The 15,431-nt window shown below is 41.2% G+C and overlaps 1 protein-coding gene across 4 annotated transcripts in view; it reads left to right on the top strand.

Moving 5' to 3' along the window:
- The window catches only part of VDAC1 (voltage dependent anion channel 1), a 54,481-nt gene that overhangs the window by 16,697 nt on the left and 22,353 nt on the right, over positions 1-15,431 (top strand). The window contains exon 1 of one of the 4 annotated variants that reach the window (XM_034404153.3): positions 9,416-9,678. The exons of 1 other annotated variant lie outside the window; for it this stretch is intronic. Coding sequence is in view for 1 of the 3 variants with exons in the window: in XM_034404146.3 (XP_034260037.1) it covers positions 9,708-9,830 (123 nt within the window). In the remaining 2 variants the exon portion in view is untranslated. Of the gene's footprint in view, positions 1-9,415; positions 9,831-15,006; positions 15,100-15,431 lie in introns of those variants that run through there. 2 more of the 4 variants (XM_034404146.3, XM_087887435.1) reach the window with 2 other exon arrangements.

Below are 15,431 nucleotides of genomic sequence, written 5' to 3'. Positions count from 1 at the left end.
TAAGCAGTCTCTGTGCACAAGAGGACCCACCTTATCAGGCACCAATTATTCTTTTACCACCTATCAGTGGGGAAACTGGTCAGTGTCTGTCACGTACTATAGTCATTTTTAAGGATGACAGATTTTGAAAAGTCACCCATAGTTGCATCCTTCAAATTGTTCCTAATTAACTATCTTCCCTTCCAGCTCTGTTAATCTGTTAAGGGGCTGGTTGATTGTCTCTTTTGCACAGTCTATAGATGTTGTTAATGTCTATTTGTCTATTTGATGGCTGATTTGTCAGCGTGCCAGGCTTCTAGAAATTCCCTGGCATTTTTTGGATTTGGCCTGGTCTAGGATTGTCACATTTTCCCAATTGAAACTATGGTTAAATCAGTGGTGGGTTGCCCCCGGTTCACACCGGTTCTATAGAACCGGTAGTAAAACTGGCGGGAGGCCCCTCCCACTGACCCTGACATCATGAAAACGCTTCTGCGCATGCGCGCGGCCCCATTGCAAACCGGTAGTAAAGGTAAGTAGAACCCCCCCTTGGGTTAAATCTATCTATATTTGGGGAAATTAAAGAATTTTCGTCATGCCTTCTGACTGCCAGTTGGTGTTCATGGATGTGTTTTGCTAGTCTTCTGCCTGTTTGTCCTACAAAGTGGTTGTTGCAGTTCTTAGGTCGTATGTTGTAGATGACTCCTGTTTTTTCTTCTGGGGTTGCTGGGTCTTTTGGTTTGCTTAGGATGTTTTGAAGGGCTTTTTGAAGGATGTTTTGAAGAGTTTTACTGCCATCTTCTGGGAGATAAGCATAACAATGAAAGCATATTTTCATTTTCTATTAGACATAACTTCTTTATATGAATGCACAGAGTTGTCCACAAAATATATAACAGTATACATTTTAGTGGCCAGATATGCGTCATTATAACAAAGGAAAATTACTGAAAGATATGGCTTGCTTCAAATTATGGTAATCTAGGGCATTTCATATAAAACCCTGAAACAGCTGACATTTGGGTCAGATCAAATTGCGTCTCTGGATCATAGAAGACTACTGTATTTCCTAAGGACTCCCCTTGTTAATGGTCATTTGATATGAATGATATGAAGACATTTGATATGAATTTACAGAAATTAAAATAACATTTTTTTTACTGAAATAGTGTCTCCAAGATTAGAGTCATGTGGAAGCCCCTTTACTACAACAACTAATGATCTGTAGCAGCTAAGTGTACCCACAATCTTGGCCTGCAGAAAGAAAGTAGCACCAGATAATACAGTAATTAAGTTTTTAAAAAACCCTTAAAGCAACCAATATAAATAAGAATCGGGTTGGCACCAGATTAGAAACTGGGAGACTGTGAGGTCCAGTCCCACTTTTGGCACAAAGCTGGGTGACTAAGAGCCAGTTACTGTCTCTTAGTCATAGGAAGCAGGGGTGGGTTCTAAATTTTTTTACTACCGGTTCTGTGGGTGTGGCTTATTTTGTGGGTGTGGCTTGGAGGTCATGTGACTAGGTGGGTGTGGCTAGCTGGTCAGAGTCATTTCTGGAAGGTCCTCGCACTTACGACCAGTTCTCGCACTTACGACCCGACTCATTTGTTTGCTTTTAACAGTGATCAGCTGTAGGACGGCCCTTTGAAGCCCCGCGGCAAGAGTTTAAACAGTTTTTTTCCCTCTAGTCATCAGCTGGGACTCAGGAGGCAGCAATAGATTGGGGGTGGGACCAAATAAAAGGTAAGAATAATGTGAGGGGGTGGGAGGGTGAGAGGGCGGGGGGGAGAACCTCATATTGTCACCGCTACTGGCTCGGCCGAACCGGACCGAACCGGGAGGAACCCACCACTGACAGGAAGGAAACAATAGCAAAACCACTTCTGAAATCTTGCCTGCAAAACTGCAGGGACTGACTTGAAGCTTTCCCCCAGCTCCCAAACTGCAATCTTAACAAACCAATGGTGAATCAGACAGTAAAAGAAAGAAGCTACCAAAGAGAACTCAAGCAGCACAATATGAGTATGTGAGACTGTAACATGGCATGGCATCTGCTGTTTGTTTATATTATTTACAGATCATCAGATCTATAAGGATTCACAGTTCTTTACACTGTATTCATAAAATCATAAAATAGACAAAGACATAAAAATGTCAGCTCTGCCTCAGCATCCAAGTTCCAGCAGTTTTACAGACTAAGCTTTAGAACATAATTCTGTTTTCACTAGCTTTCCTAAGACTGTCAGGAAGGGGATCTCTTATAAGGATCTCCAGTAGTAAGCTTTCAAACTGTTCCCCAGGTATGCAGGTGGGCCTGAAAAACATTGTCTCCTCCTTTCCCAAATCTCAAATGGGGGGAGGGGTGGGGAGATCCTCAGCGTCACAATTTGGGACTCAGAGACCAAATGGGTTGATAGGCTTGAAGCAGATAATTGGCAGGTTCTTAAACCCAAACCAAGGTAAAGCTTGATAGATAACAAGGAGCACTTTGCATTGTATTTGGATAACCAGTGAGTTTGTGATCCTACCAGCTCTCATCCACCAATGGACAGACTGTTGCATTCTGTTCTCATTTGACTCCCCCCCCCTCTATGCCAGTAAATGCAAAGCGAATGCCAAGGCAAATATATATAAGATGGACAGTGGTATGATTTGCTATATCATTGGCTGGGAACTGGGGGAGTAATTGGCCAGAGATTACTTAAAACCTGCCTTGAAACTTGAGGGAGCAATCAACAATCAGTCAGCAGGAGAAAGGAGAGGTAGAGATATGAGTATTTCTTGTAACACTTCAGTTTTTTAGTGTCAAAGAATTCCATAAGCTGCTTCTGATGGATCACAAGGCATTTGTGAGCAACAGGAATGCATATCCAGACTTAGATAGTTAGCTCTAATAGCTGGAAAAGGGCCTGGAGGCTGCTCTTATCTATAGTCTCAGATACTGCTGCTCTATCCTCACACATCTTTTGTGTCTGTAGATTTGCCATCTGCAGCTGCTGGCATGCTCTTGGGCTAGGCCCTCTTTATCTGAACCAGCCTCCATCTGCAGAAGCTCATTATCTCCAAGAGTTGCTTCAGGGGATCTGGTTGCCTGCCAGGTCTTCAGGCTGACAGTTTGGAAGGACTGCCTTCTTCAGTCTCTGACGCAGAGAAGTCCACAATCTTCTGGTTAGTCTTCGGGAATTACTTCTGCTCTGCTCTGTTCTAGTGTCCAAAGAAAGTAACATCCCCATGAAAAAATGTTATTAAGTTATTGTCCATTATTGGCTGGAAGAAATAATGCAGCAAAAGATAGAACTTAAACCGGAGCTGTTCTTATTAAGAATATTAGACCCAAAAATGGGAAAAAAACCTTGCAATATATGATACTACATATATTAACGGCGACTAGGATTACCCTCGCACAAAATTGGAAAGAGATTAATATACCATCAGAGCAGGGGTGGGTTCTACTTACCTTTACTACCAGTTCGCAACGGGGCTCTTCTGCGCATGCGCAGAAATGTTCTGATGACGTTGGGGTCGGTGGGTGGAGCCTCCCGCCGGTTTTACTACCGGTTCTATAGAAAGATACTTGAATGTGCAGAAATGGACAAAATGACTACGGAAATAAAAGGAAGAGAAGATTCGGATTACTATAAAGTGTGGAATAGAATGTACAAGTGGCTAGAAAACAGAAACCAAAATAAGAAATAGGAGTTTTTAATTAATATCAATCAAACAAAAATTAAAGTTATTAAATACTGTCAAAGTTAAATTACTGATTATATAAGTAAGTATAATGTAAATATACGTAACTAGTACGGTTATAATAGCTGTTAAAATTGTTATAAAGGATAGAAAGGTAAAGTAGAAGAACTAATTATAAATGCAGAATATACATGCTGATACGGAAGGCTGTAAAAATATGATACATTGTTATGTTTGTCTTGTTTCTTACTGTTTTTTTATGTTTTTTTCTATTTTAAAGGTGAAAAATAAAACTATTTAAAAAAAAAGTTATTGTCCATCATGAATGAAACATACCAATGATAGCATCTAAGCTGATTTTGAGAAAATTAAGCAGAGTTGAACCTATTTATAATCTGAATAAGAGATTGGGCCTGTAACTGGGACATTTTAAAAAATCTTATTACAAGGCAATGTAAATCCATTTCCATACTATTGCCTAATATATCCATGGAGCTACAAGGAATAAACCTGACTCAAGTGGAAATTGGCATTATGTATCTTCTTGTCATAGTTGATGGCATGCCATGTGCTGAATTGCATTGTCTACATAGCCACATTATTTAATCCGCTGACATGAATGGAACTATTGAGTCTGAGAAGAAGCTCTACCTCTACACAAAAATAATCATAGACCATTACTCTCAAAGTAACAGATTATTAGAGACCATTAACTTCTCAAAGTAATAGATTATTGGCCTATAATGCAAATAGCCTGGGGAAAAGAAATTCAAAAGCTTTAAAGATGAACATACTAATAAAAGAAGGCTGCCTTAGTTGTCACAAGTCTGGGCTCCCATCCTTTATTCTTGGCATTAAAACTTATTAAAAAGACTCTGTGAATTTTGCTTCCTTGATTGTGCTCTATGGTTACAGATTTTGACATGTACTGAGGTTTTATAATCAAGCCTCAGAGAGAATATTGTATGAATATTCATATTCATATTCATATTCTTAAAACCTAAAGGGAAGCCACTGAGTTGAATCAGAAGGTGCATCAAAGTCACAAAAACTGAAAGAGAGCAATAATTGTAATTGGCCATGATAATGTTACCAGTTCTCCCTCATCTGAGAGCAGCAAGTTGGTTTAGGCAGCTCAAGGCAGATTAAATTGTTATTAATGCCCTGGTCACTTCTAGGATAACTGGGGCCACTTGGAAGGTTTGCTAAAGGGAGTGTGCCAATGGTGAAATCCAAATTTTTTTACTACCAGTTCTGTGGGCATGGCTTGGTGGGCATGGTGTGGCTTGGTGGGCGTGGCTTGGTGGGCGTGGCAGGGGAAGGATACTGCAAAATCTCCATTCCCTCCCTACTCCAGGGGAAGGATACTACAAAATCCCCATTCCCTCCCCACTCCTGGGGGAAGGATATTGCAAAATCTCCATTCCCACCCCACTCTGGGGCCAGCCAGAGGTGGTATTTGCTGGTTTGCCGAACTGCTCAAACTTTCCACTATCGGTTCTCCAGAACCTGTCAGAACCTGCTGGATTTCACCCCTGGAGTATGCCCCTATTGTATCTTTTATGGGTGGCAACCTGATTGTTAGTTGGTCTGGCATAGATCCTAGCAGCGTTTTTGTTTCTGGCACCAATGTGAAAGTTTCCCAGTTATTGTTTTGCAACATCGTCTAGTCACTGCTTTGCAATGTCATGTAGGAGTGGCATTTAGTGGTTTCTTGGAGAACTCAGTGTGACAAATCAATCTGTCCCAGGGAGAGAAGGCAACATGCCACGATGTTTCATGGCCTTTGGATTAAGAAGCTATACAGAATTCTGCAAATGACTCAGAAGACTATCTGGTCCTCCCTTTTGGAGGAAGTGAAAGGTTGTGACCAGGCTAGCTTTGAGGGTCAGTCACAGCAGAAAGCAGGGGGCTCAGGACTGTCATGTATCCCCTGTAGCAAAAGCCATTTTGTTTCTGGCTTTCAAGAGAAGGGAAAACTAGACTGCCATTGGAGATCAATGAAAGTTGAATTTGACTGAACATGGTAAGAACTAACATTAAGGTTTATCTTATTGTGGTAAGAACAGCTGTGAGAATACATCTCTGCTCTATTGTATCTACAGATTGCCATTCAGTGGTCTTGTTTCAGGTGTCCTGATCTTTCTATGCAAAGGCAACCTAGAAAATACTTGAAGGGCTGTCACAGGGAAAGGGGAGGGTCAATGCAGGGAGATAGGACTTATTTGGAGAGCTAAGAGCAGGACAAGAAGTAACAGAGGCTCGTCAGAGGAAGATCCAACCTGGAATTAAGGAGAAATTTCCTGATAGTGAGAACAATTAGTTAATGGAACAGCTTGCCTCCCAGAGTTGTGTGACATCCATCACTGGAGGTTTTCAAGAAAAGTCTGGACAACCGTTTATTCAGGATAGAATAAGAACTTCTACCCTGGACTGGAGGTTGTACTAGAAGATGTCCAAGGTCCCTTCCAGCCTTATGTTTCTATGATTCATCTGCAAGGTTGAACAGAAGAATTTTCAGAGCATCTCTTATCACTCAAATTTGTTCCCTATACTGAGGTCAGCCTTAGTACACATCCAGTGGGGTACTGTTCTTACCCTGTTGGATTTGAAGAATTAGATAAGATCATTAGGACTATCAGTGCAAGCTATCAGCTCCTTAGATCCATGCTCCTGCAGGATGACTAAAGCTGGACCCCATGATACCGGACAATTTTCATTCATTGTCCAACCTCCGTTTTCTAGGGAAGGTTGTGCGGGAAATAATAATAATAATAATAATAATAATAATAATAATAATAATAATAACAACTATTATTACTATTATTATTATTATTTTGTTTCTATACCGCCCTTCTCCCGAAGGACTCAGGGTGGTGTACAGCCTATTAAAAGCACAAAGACAAACAACAATTAAAATAATTTAAAATTATTAAATAATTTCAGTTCAATATTAAAACCCCCCAAAATTTAAAACATCCAATTTAAAATCATTACATTGATAGCCCGGCCTGGCGGAACAGCAGGGTCTTAAGGGCACAGCGAAATGATCATGCAGCAGCTTCAGTGGATCCTGGATGAAGCAAATTATCTGGACTATTTTCTGGCAAGATTCAGGCTTAGTTTGGAATGAAAATGGTATTGATCATGCTTTCGGATGATCTCTGGTGGGTGTGAGATGAGGTACACATCCATCCTGACTGTTCTTGACTGTTCTTCTCAGTGACTTTTAGTACCATTGGCATAGTATTGTCCTGGTTCTCTTCTTTCTTCGGAGTCCAATACCAGTTGGTGTTGATTGGGAATGAGACCTTGCCCTCAGCTCCTACTATGTAACTGAGTAACTTTAGGTTTTAGGGTCTTCTGGACTACCATCCCCTTCTCAGACATATCCAATCTGGACATCCTGCTTGAGGAGCAGCTGCCAGTAGTGGACCAGGGGACCTTTGCTTTGTTTGATCTCTGTTTTGTCCACCACTTGTACTTTTCCTGGATTGTGAGGCTCTGTTCAGTTATTCATGCTCAAGTCATCTACTGTATGGACTATTGTAATGCAGTCTACATGGGCTTCCCTTGAAGAAGTTGCAGTTGGTGCAAAAGGGAGCAGAATAGGCAGTTATGTGTGCTCTAAGAGGATACAAGTTATGCCTCTGGTTCATCGCTTTAATTGGTTTCCACTTTGCTTCTGGTTACAATTCAAGGTGCTGGTTTTGATCTTTAAAACCCTATATGACATATGGCTGGGTTATCCGAAGGACTACTGATTCCACCTTCCTGTCCTCTCAAGCCTGATAAAAAGGCATTCAGTGGGTTCCATTTACAATGAAATTCCATCTGATGGAGTGTAGGTGGTGGCCTTTTCTGCTGTGGCACCAGCCCTCTGGAACATTATTCCTCCTGTGGTGAGGTTGGCACTAACTCTCATGGCTTTCCAGAAAGCTTAAAAATGTTTTTTTTTTTTTAAAAAAAAATAAGCCTAGAAATCACTTCATAACTGGGAGCCCATGTGTTGGCTTTATTATATGTAATATTCTCCTGCTTATGGTTTTAATCTTTACTTACTTTAGTAAAAAAAACCTACTATACTTTTATTAGTTGTAATCAATTTTGAATGTATCTTTTAAAAACATATATCATTGTATGCTGCCCAGAGTCACTTTCTGTGAGATGGCAGTCATATGTAAATGTGACAAATAAATAAATAAATGAGAATATTTGTTGCTCAGGGTTGAATAGAGGGGTCCTTGGTGCTGTCTAAGCTTGGCTGTTTCCTTGCAGACATTTCATTATCCAAATGAGGTAATCTTTTTGCTTTATACCAGTATTATATGTAACTTAATGTTTTTATGACTTCAAATGCCCACATCGTGATCTTTCTAATTGTAACCTGAAGAAGAGTTTCAACATATTTCTAAATTTCAGCAAAGTATTACTCCAGAGTTTCACCATAAGAAATATTTCTTTAAAAACACAAATCAAAGTAAAAGGGAAGAAAGAGAAGGCAGAAAATAAGAGTTCTAGAATTAGCCACAGAAATTGACATATAAATAAGAATTTGGTCTATGGAAATGAGCATCTGTTTTAAAGTTTTATTTACCAATATATATATACTTACAAAAGTATGCCTTGAAAAATATGTATATATTCCACACTGTTTTCACATAATGCTCAATGCAGCCAGGAAAACAAACCAATGAATCATCAAACAAATCAACCCAGAGTTCTTACTTGAGACATTAATGACTAGGCTCAAATTATCCTACTTTGGACAAATTATGCAAAGACTAAGCTCCCTAGAAAAGAATCTTAAGGTTGGGAAAGGTAGAAGGAAAGAGGATGACCAGCAACATAGTGGATAGATTTAGTTACAGGGGCAATGAATACACTGGAAGACCTGAAATACTAGGTTAAGGACAAATCACCATAGAGAAAATTTATCAATATTATCACTAAGAGTCCACAAATAGTCAATAGTCCACACAATCAGTCAATCATAGCTCAATAAGGATATTTTACATTTTTCCTGCAACATTGGTATTTGCAATTAAAGGCATTTGGAAATGGAATGCAGGCAGATTAGCAGTGTAAGTTGAACTGAAATTCTTTAATGTAACTATAGTGATATCTTATTGAGAAATAAAGTCTGTAAAATTTGTACGTGTATATGTATAGTCATATAAAAGTAATGTTACTTTTAGGAATTCAGAGGCCAAGAATGTAACTCAAATTCCTCTGCATGACATCAAAAGGTATTTTTGAGGAAGCTGTCCCACAGATGGCTTAGCTTTATGTGAAAACATAAGCCATAAACACGGTTACAGCAAACAATGAGAGCACCTGGACTTGTCCATCACATTATGCCACAATTGGATCAATAAGGTTTAGTAAGTGAATCGGCATCTTGTGATTCGGAATCTATGCTGCTTGAATCTAGGCAACTGTGTCTTCTTCCATAAACCCATGGTTAAATAAATTCTGGCTTGGGGCACGAATCAATAGCATCTCATTGCTACCCCCCCATCTCTTTCCCGTTCGATGTGCTTAATGGACTTTGCTCACTTCTTCATGGAGCTAAACCAACAGGTCCAGAAGAGGAGGATTAGCTATTCATCCTAATTCACTTCATCTCCTCCCCAAGAATTTGACCTGCACGGATTTGGGTGAGGGCTAACACCAAGGCGCTTTCCCCCTTCTTTTCATCACCTCTGTATTTACAGCATCCACCACGGCGGATCCCACGCCTTGCAGCCAACAGCCTCGCCCCCACCCCCCACTCCGGACATCTGGCATCTTGGCGCACTCCCGGATGCGTAAAAGACGCAAGAGACGACGCCCTTGGATTGGCGGAGTGGCTGCCTCGGCACGGAAAGTCCTGCCTCGCTTTTCGCTGCCTCTCCAGCCCTCAGCCTATCCGCAGCCTGGGGGCAGGCGAGCGTGTGCGACGCCGGGGCAGGCACGTCCTTCTGCGAGCCGGGTGGTTCCATCTGTTCGCTTGCCAGAGCCACTACGGTGCGTGCCGGGTTTCCTCGTTTTAAGCTATGTTGGGCTCAGCGCAGGGGAGGCCCGCCCCGTTCCATCCCTCCTCCGTCGCCGCTTCTGTCTCGCCCGCTGTCTCGCCTCCGAAGCCTTGCTGCAGTCACGAAAAAGACGGGGAGCACGCGGTAAGGCAAGGCAAGGGCGCTTGAGGCTTTAGGTATACGCGACATCATGGTGGACCAGCCCTGGGCTCCGCCGCGGGGATCGGGAGGAACAGAGGGAGAGCGGGAGACTCGCTGGAGGCGGGAGACGAACTAGCGGGGCTTTGCTTCTGCCGCCATTTGACGCCCGCAGCTGCAGAAAAGATGCCGGGGGAAGGAGGAGAAGAAGAGGGGGGGGGGGAAGAGGAAAGGCTCCGAGTCACGACGGGCCTCCGGAGACCGTCATTCGGAATGGTCGGGGACAACTTCCTCGCCCTCCAGCGGTGATTCATGATTGCCCTACCTACAGTGTTTCAAGGCCAGGGCGCGCCCTGAGCCCCGCTTCTCACGTCGGTTTCTTGGCGCGTTGGTGAGGAAAAGGGGCATCCGTTCCTATCCCCCTTAAGGCTAAGTTCAGGCACGGCTGCTTCGGGAAGTTTGCAATTCCGTCCCCGCCAACCTCTCTTTTTCTCGCCCGTCGTTTCTGCTTCTCCCCTCAGCCCCAGTCCACAGACGGCGGCTCGGCTGCCGGTCGGTCTCCCCTTCCCAGAAGCGTCTTTTCGCTCCTATTTTAAACAGCGGCGGAGGATGCGTTTGCCTGCCTGGCCTTGAGTCTACCTGCTCGCTGAGGGGAAAGAGAGAGAGTCGTGGAGGGCGATTGGGGCCGCTTTTCTGCGCTCTTCTTGGGCGCGCCGAGTTTCTGGGTGACCTTCCCGAAGCGTTTCCTTTGCTTTGCTCTCGTCATTTGACTCCCATGTGCGCGCCTTCTTTCTCGGGCGCTCTAGAGGCCTCGGGCGGAATGCGAACTGCGCTCGTTGGCAAAAAAAAAGCGGTGGACAGGCACTGAGAGGAGGAGGAGAGCAAGGTCGGGCAGCCATGTCGTTGCCCACAGGCAGCAAGCAACTCCTTCGCAAGGACTCGATTCCAAGGGATCCCTTTCTTAAGCAGCCCTTGCTGGCTCCTTTTCAGCCTCTTATCTTTCCTCTGGCCTGTTCCCTTCTCTTCAGCGCCTCAAGTGCCCTCCAAGTGCCCTCCGTGTCCTTGCCTGCCCTTACCCCGGTAGGAAGAAAGTGAGTGATGATGAAGTGAATTCCCGAGGTTTGGTCTAGGAAAGTTATTTGTCTTTTGGACTGGATTTCCAACCCTTTTTCACTACAATGGAAGGCATAGAATGAATGGCATGTCCTCAAGGGTGTCTGGAGGCAGAGAGCAACCAGATTTGCAAATAATTATCTGTCTGTCTGTCTGTCTGTCTGTCTTATCTATCTATCTATCTATCTATCTATCTATCTATCTATCTATCTATCTATCTTACTTATTCTCATTTTATCTTCCCTCCCCCCACACCCAAGAAAGCCAAACTGAACCAGATGCTTAAAAATAATTTCATTGATTAGAATATTGTAACCCAACCACATTTTGCTCTTCCAGTGGATACCAGTTTAATATACAGTAAAAAAGGACCACATCTGAAATCCCTTGATAATGAATTATGTCTAGATTTTTGGAAAGCTACCAGTGTTGCAGTGGTAATAATTGATATTTGATGTTTATGGCTGGATGGGTATCACTGGATGGGTCCTCTGGGATCTTGCATGGGCTCTAAAATTAATATGGGTAAACCTGGTTGATTCTTGGATGGGAGAAATATCAGGAAAAATCAGAGCTGGCATTAAGTATGTCTTCATTTCCAAAAATTCCTATGGATCCCATAAGCTTCTGCAGAACATCAAAATAATGGGGGCTGCAGCCCAGTGCTTTCTTTTATAGTATGCACCTGCCCAGGAGGGAGTGCCATCTATGGGAGGGAGACCAGAGTAGCTTTGTAACTAGATATGCCTCCTTAGCAACTGAACTAGCCTAGCCCTCTTAGCAAAATTTATAACAGTATTCAACATATGTATGTTATCTTTCCAAAGCCTTGCCTTATTCAGTCAAACAGGTATTCCTTCTATGTTTGTTTACAGATAAGGGCAAAAAATTCTGATTCAGTACTTTATTTAACAGAATCTTAAAAATACAGATATGGCTAGTAAATTGTCCCAAACTGCATTCAAATCACAGCTATAACTTTTGAGAGAGTATGTGTTTTAAGAATACATGCTTTATTTCTTTGCTAAATAAGTTGCAGAAATCTGCCCATTATTTATTTGATAAATAACATTTTAATGATTTCTATCCCTTCCATATCTTCATCTTCTTTGCAACTTGGCACTGTGCTTACAATGTTTCATCCAGGGTTTGTCAATAAGTTTCAGTATGGTAGATGAGTTTCACAATTACACTGGCATGAACAACAAGTTTTAATATGGAAACAGAAAATGCATAACCTATATTTCCTTCTTTGGTCAGCTTCAGAAAAGTGCAAATTGATCTATATGGTTGAATGTTGGATGAGTCAAGCATAATTAAACTCAGTAAAATGCAACAATATCTTTGGCAAAAGGTTCTGTTTCCTCATACAAAGTAGCAATATAATTCATGCAATTGTGTAATCTCTCCAGGCTAGATGTGCAGAAATGCAGGTATATATGATGTAGGAAGTCAGGACAAAGTCTCCCAATTTCCCCTTTTTCAAAAGTAGACCTGTGCAATTTGATATGCAAGCTGATCACATAACTCTGTGTTATGCTAATTTCCATTGCCTTCTGTATCTGTTCAAAGAATACAATAGGGCAGAATAAGGAATGTGTTATAGCATGGGGCATTTTCTATTAAAAACTTGAAATAAAGTTAGGAGCAGCATTGATGTTGCTTAGTGAGAAAATAACTTTTGATTGAGAGTTATGCTGACCCTGTTCTACATTGTCATAAACCTCTACAGAAGCAGGGTGTACATTTTTGCTGCATTGATAAGAAACAACAACAGCAAAAATCTAGAGGAATTTTTTTTGAGGACGTGGGGTTTGTCATTTTGCTTGCTCATACCTTAATATAATGAAATATATTCCTTCCTTCCTCCCTCTCTCCCTCCCTCCCTTCCTTCCTTAATGTTGCACTTTAAAATAAAAGATACTTCATCCATTTTTTAAAGGCTACTTTTAAAAAAGAAGAAAAAAGAGACCAGTGTTTGCACTTCTTTCCAAGAAAACACCACTGAATTTCTCCTGTCATTATTCATTTTTCTAAGGCTGTTTCTTTTGACCTTTCCTACGTCTATGGCTAAAAATAATTTCTACAGTCAGGGCACTGCTTGTGGCAGCTGCAATTCATTACATTCTCTCTGCTCTTAACCAAAAGGAAAGCTAAACTCTGTACTGTAAAATCTAACAGGATTTAGCAAACATCCTCATGAGAACCTGCAGTGCAAATTTGTTGCCTTCACAGCATTTTGCTTGCCATATTTTGTCTTTCCCTATTTGGATCGCTTGATCAATATCAATACTTCAGGATCGGCCTTTTTATTTTGTGGCTACTGGTTAGCTAGAATTCTGTATCAGCTATCAGATACTGAAAAAAAAAAAACTTATGTCACTTAAGCTTTTCATTATGTGTATAATGTAGAGCTGGGGTGGGGAAACTGGTTCATTACCGAGATAACTTTTCTGGCTGATGTGTTGGCCTTTCTTATTTTTGGAAGCAACTCTCTGAAAGCTTTTGCTTTTCCATTTTGTGTTTTGTGAAAACATGGAAAAGTAGAGAAGGGATACAGTGATTTCCTTGGAGAAGGAACGATGCAGTCCTGCAGCACTCTACATTGTGCTCACCGTTGGAAATAGCTTTGACCATCATTTAGTCTAGACCTGTCTGTAATTCTCCATAATTTATTCTCCATCAATCTAATGGATATTTCCATGGGTAATTACTTTTTATCCGGAAAAAAAAAAGTTTGTGATAGATTATTCTTCTCATCTTGTGACAATTTTACACATATTCTGCCTGAAGAAAGTTGGAGAATTAATGTCTACTAGTGTTTCAGTCCTTGCCGTTTTATAAGCTTAGGTCAAAACATCAGAAAATATTTAAATTGTGAAAGGTTGCTGTATGCTCACAAGGATCAAAAGTGAAACTTTTTTTAAAAAGGGGAAAAATATTAACTTTTTTTCTCCTGAACCATTTGCCCTTCGTTATTCTGAAATGATGATTCAGGTACACAAGCATTTCGGGAATTTCAACTTTAACTTTTCATTCATCAGTGCCAAGATAGGTAAGAATGGACTGTGATTGAGCAAGCTCTGAGCCAATCCTTCTATAATTTATGAAGCAAGCAGTGGAATAAAATGGTTGTTCAGGTGGTGGATTTTTTTTAAGTGTATGGCACGTGTTAGCCAGGGATCACCCAGGTAGCTGACTGCCTCTGTGAAAGCAATTTTTTCAGGGGGTGTTATCTTTTATCTGTGGCATGTCTGGATGCCAGTAGGCAATTGGGGGAGGCTCCTTTCCTGTCCCTACGCAGTTTATTCACTCACTGCCGACCTCAGCGGAGTGCAGGCTCAGCATCTTACTACGTGAGTCACCGCAGCCCCTCAGGTGGCAGAAAACAATACCTACGAACATTTATCTGGATGTAGGTTTATTAAGAGGCTGAATTCTAGTAAAAGCAAAGACTTGAAGTTCCTGAGCTTTAGTTGGAACTGCTAATAATATATTTTATATATTCAGCTTTGGCACTTGTTTTCATACATTGTATTATATTTTCCTATGTTTTTGGTTTGGTTTTGGCTTAGCCAAAGAGTGAACTGAACTTTGGTGGCTTAGGATGACTGGAGTTTTGATGTTTGAAAGACTTCAAGGAGAAATCATTCTGGTAGTTTTACTCATAGTTTAAACCAGGGATTTCCAAACTTGGTAACTTTAAAGATTTGTGAACTACAGCTCCCAGAATTCTTCAACCAGTCATGAAGGGTTGAGCCATGAGGAATTCTGGGAGTTAAAGTCCGCAAGTCTTAAAGTTGCCAAGTTTGGAGGGCCTCTAGTTTAAACTATTTTTTTCAAACAAGAAGAGCCTCCCGAGATAATCAAGACTATTTTTCATACATTAGGTGGTTTCAAGTCTAGGTTTCACATCAATTGTAGGCTCTGATGAAATTTAAGTTACCTATAATAAAGTGCAATGTAGGAAGATGCTGGAGGCAGATGTCACTTTTTAATGGCAAAGCTTTAATTTATACTGTGTAGGAGAAGGCAGTGGTAAATCACTTCTGTATTTTTACCAGGAAAACTATATGGATTGAAAATATAAAATGATTGACGATATTGTGCTGAATAATGGACCTGTCAAGTTGGATGGCACTCAACATAGTACTGAGAAAAAGTGAGAATCCTTCCAAATACTAATCAAGTTTATGACATTGTTAGATTAAAGTTTTTGTCTAGTTGCTAATGTTGTCATATAGGGGAAAAAGTCTGAACCTTGAAGGATAAAAATTACAGTAGGAGCATGAAGATGTGAAAGCTTAATACAGTGAAATATGAAATGAAACAGCTACAAATTGACATCTTAGACAAAATGAGCTGGACTGGGATTGGACATTTTCAGTCATAAGATCACAGTTTTTGTTACTCGGGAGATGAAAAACAAAAGAAGGAATGGGTCTACTTTTATAGTTATGAAAGGTATAGCAAGACTGGTAGAGTACTTGGCTA

The sequence above is a fragment of the Pantherophis guttatus genome, chromosome 2 (assembly GCF_059756535.1).
Source record: "Pantherophis guttatus breed Tessera chromosome 2, ASM5975653v1, whole genome shotgun sequence".
NCBI classification, from domain to species: domain Eukaryota; kingdom Metazoa; phylum Chordata; class Lepidosauria; order Squamata; family Colubridae; genus Pantherophis; species Pantherophis guttatus.
Note: the sequence above shows the minus strand (reverse complement) of the source record. Positions and strands in the feature narration are given on the sequence as shown.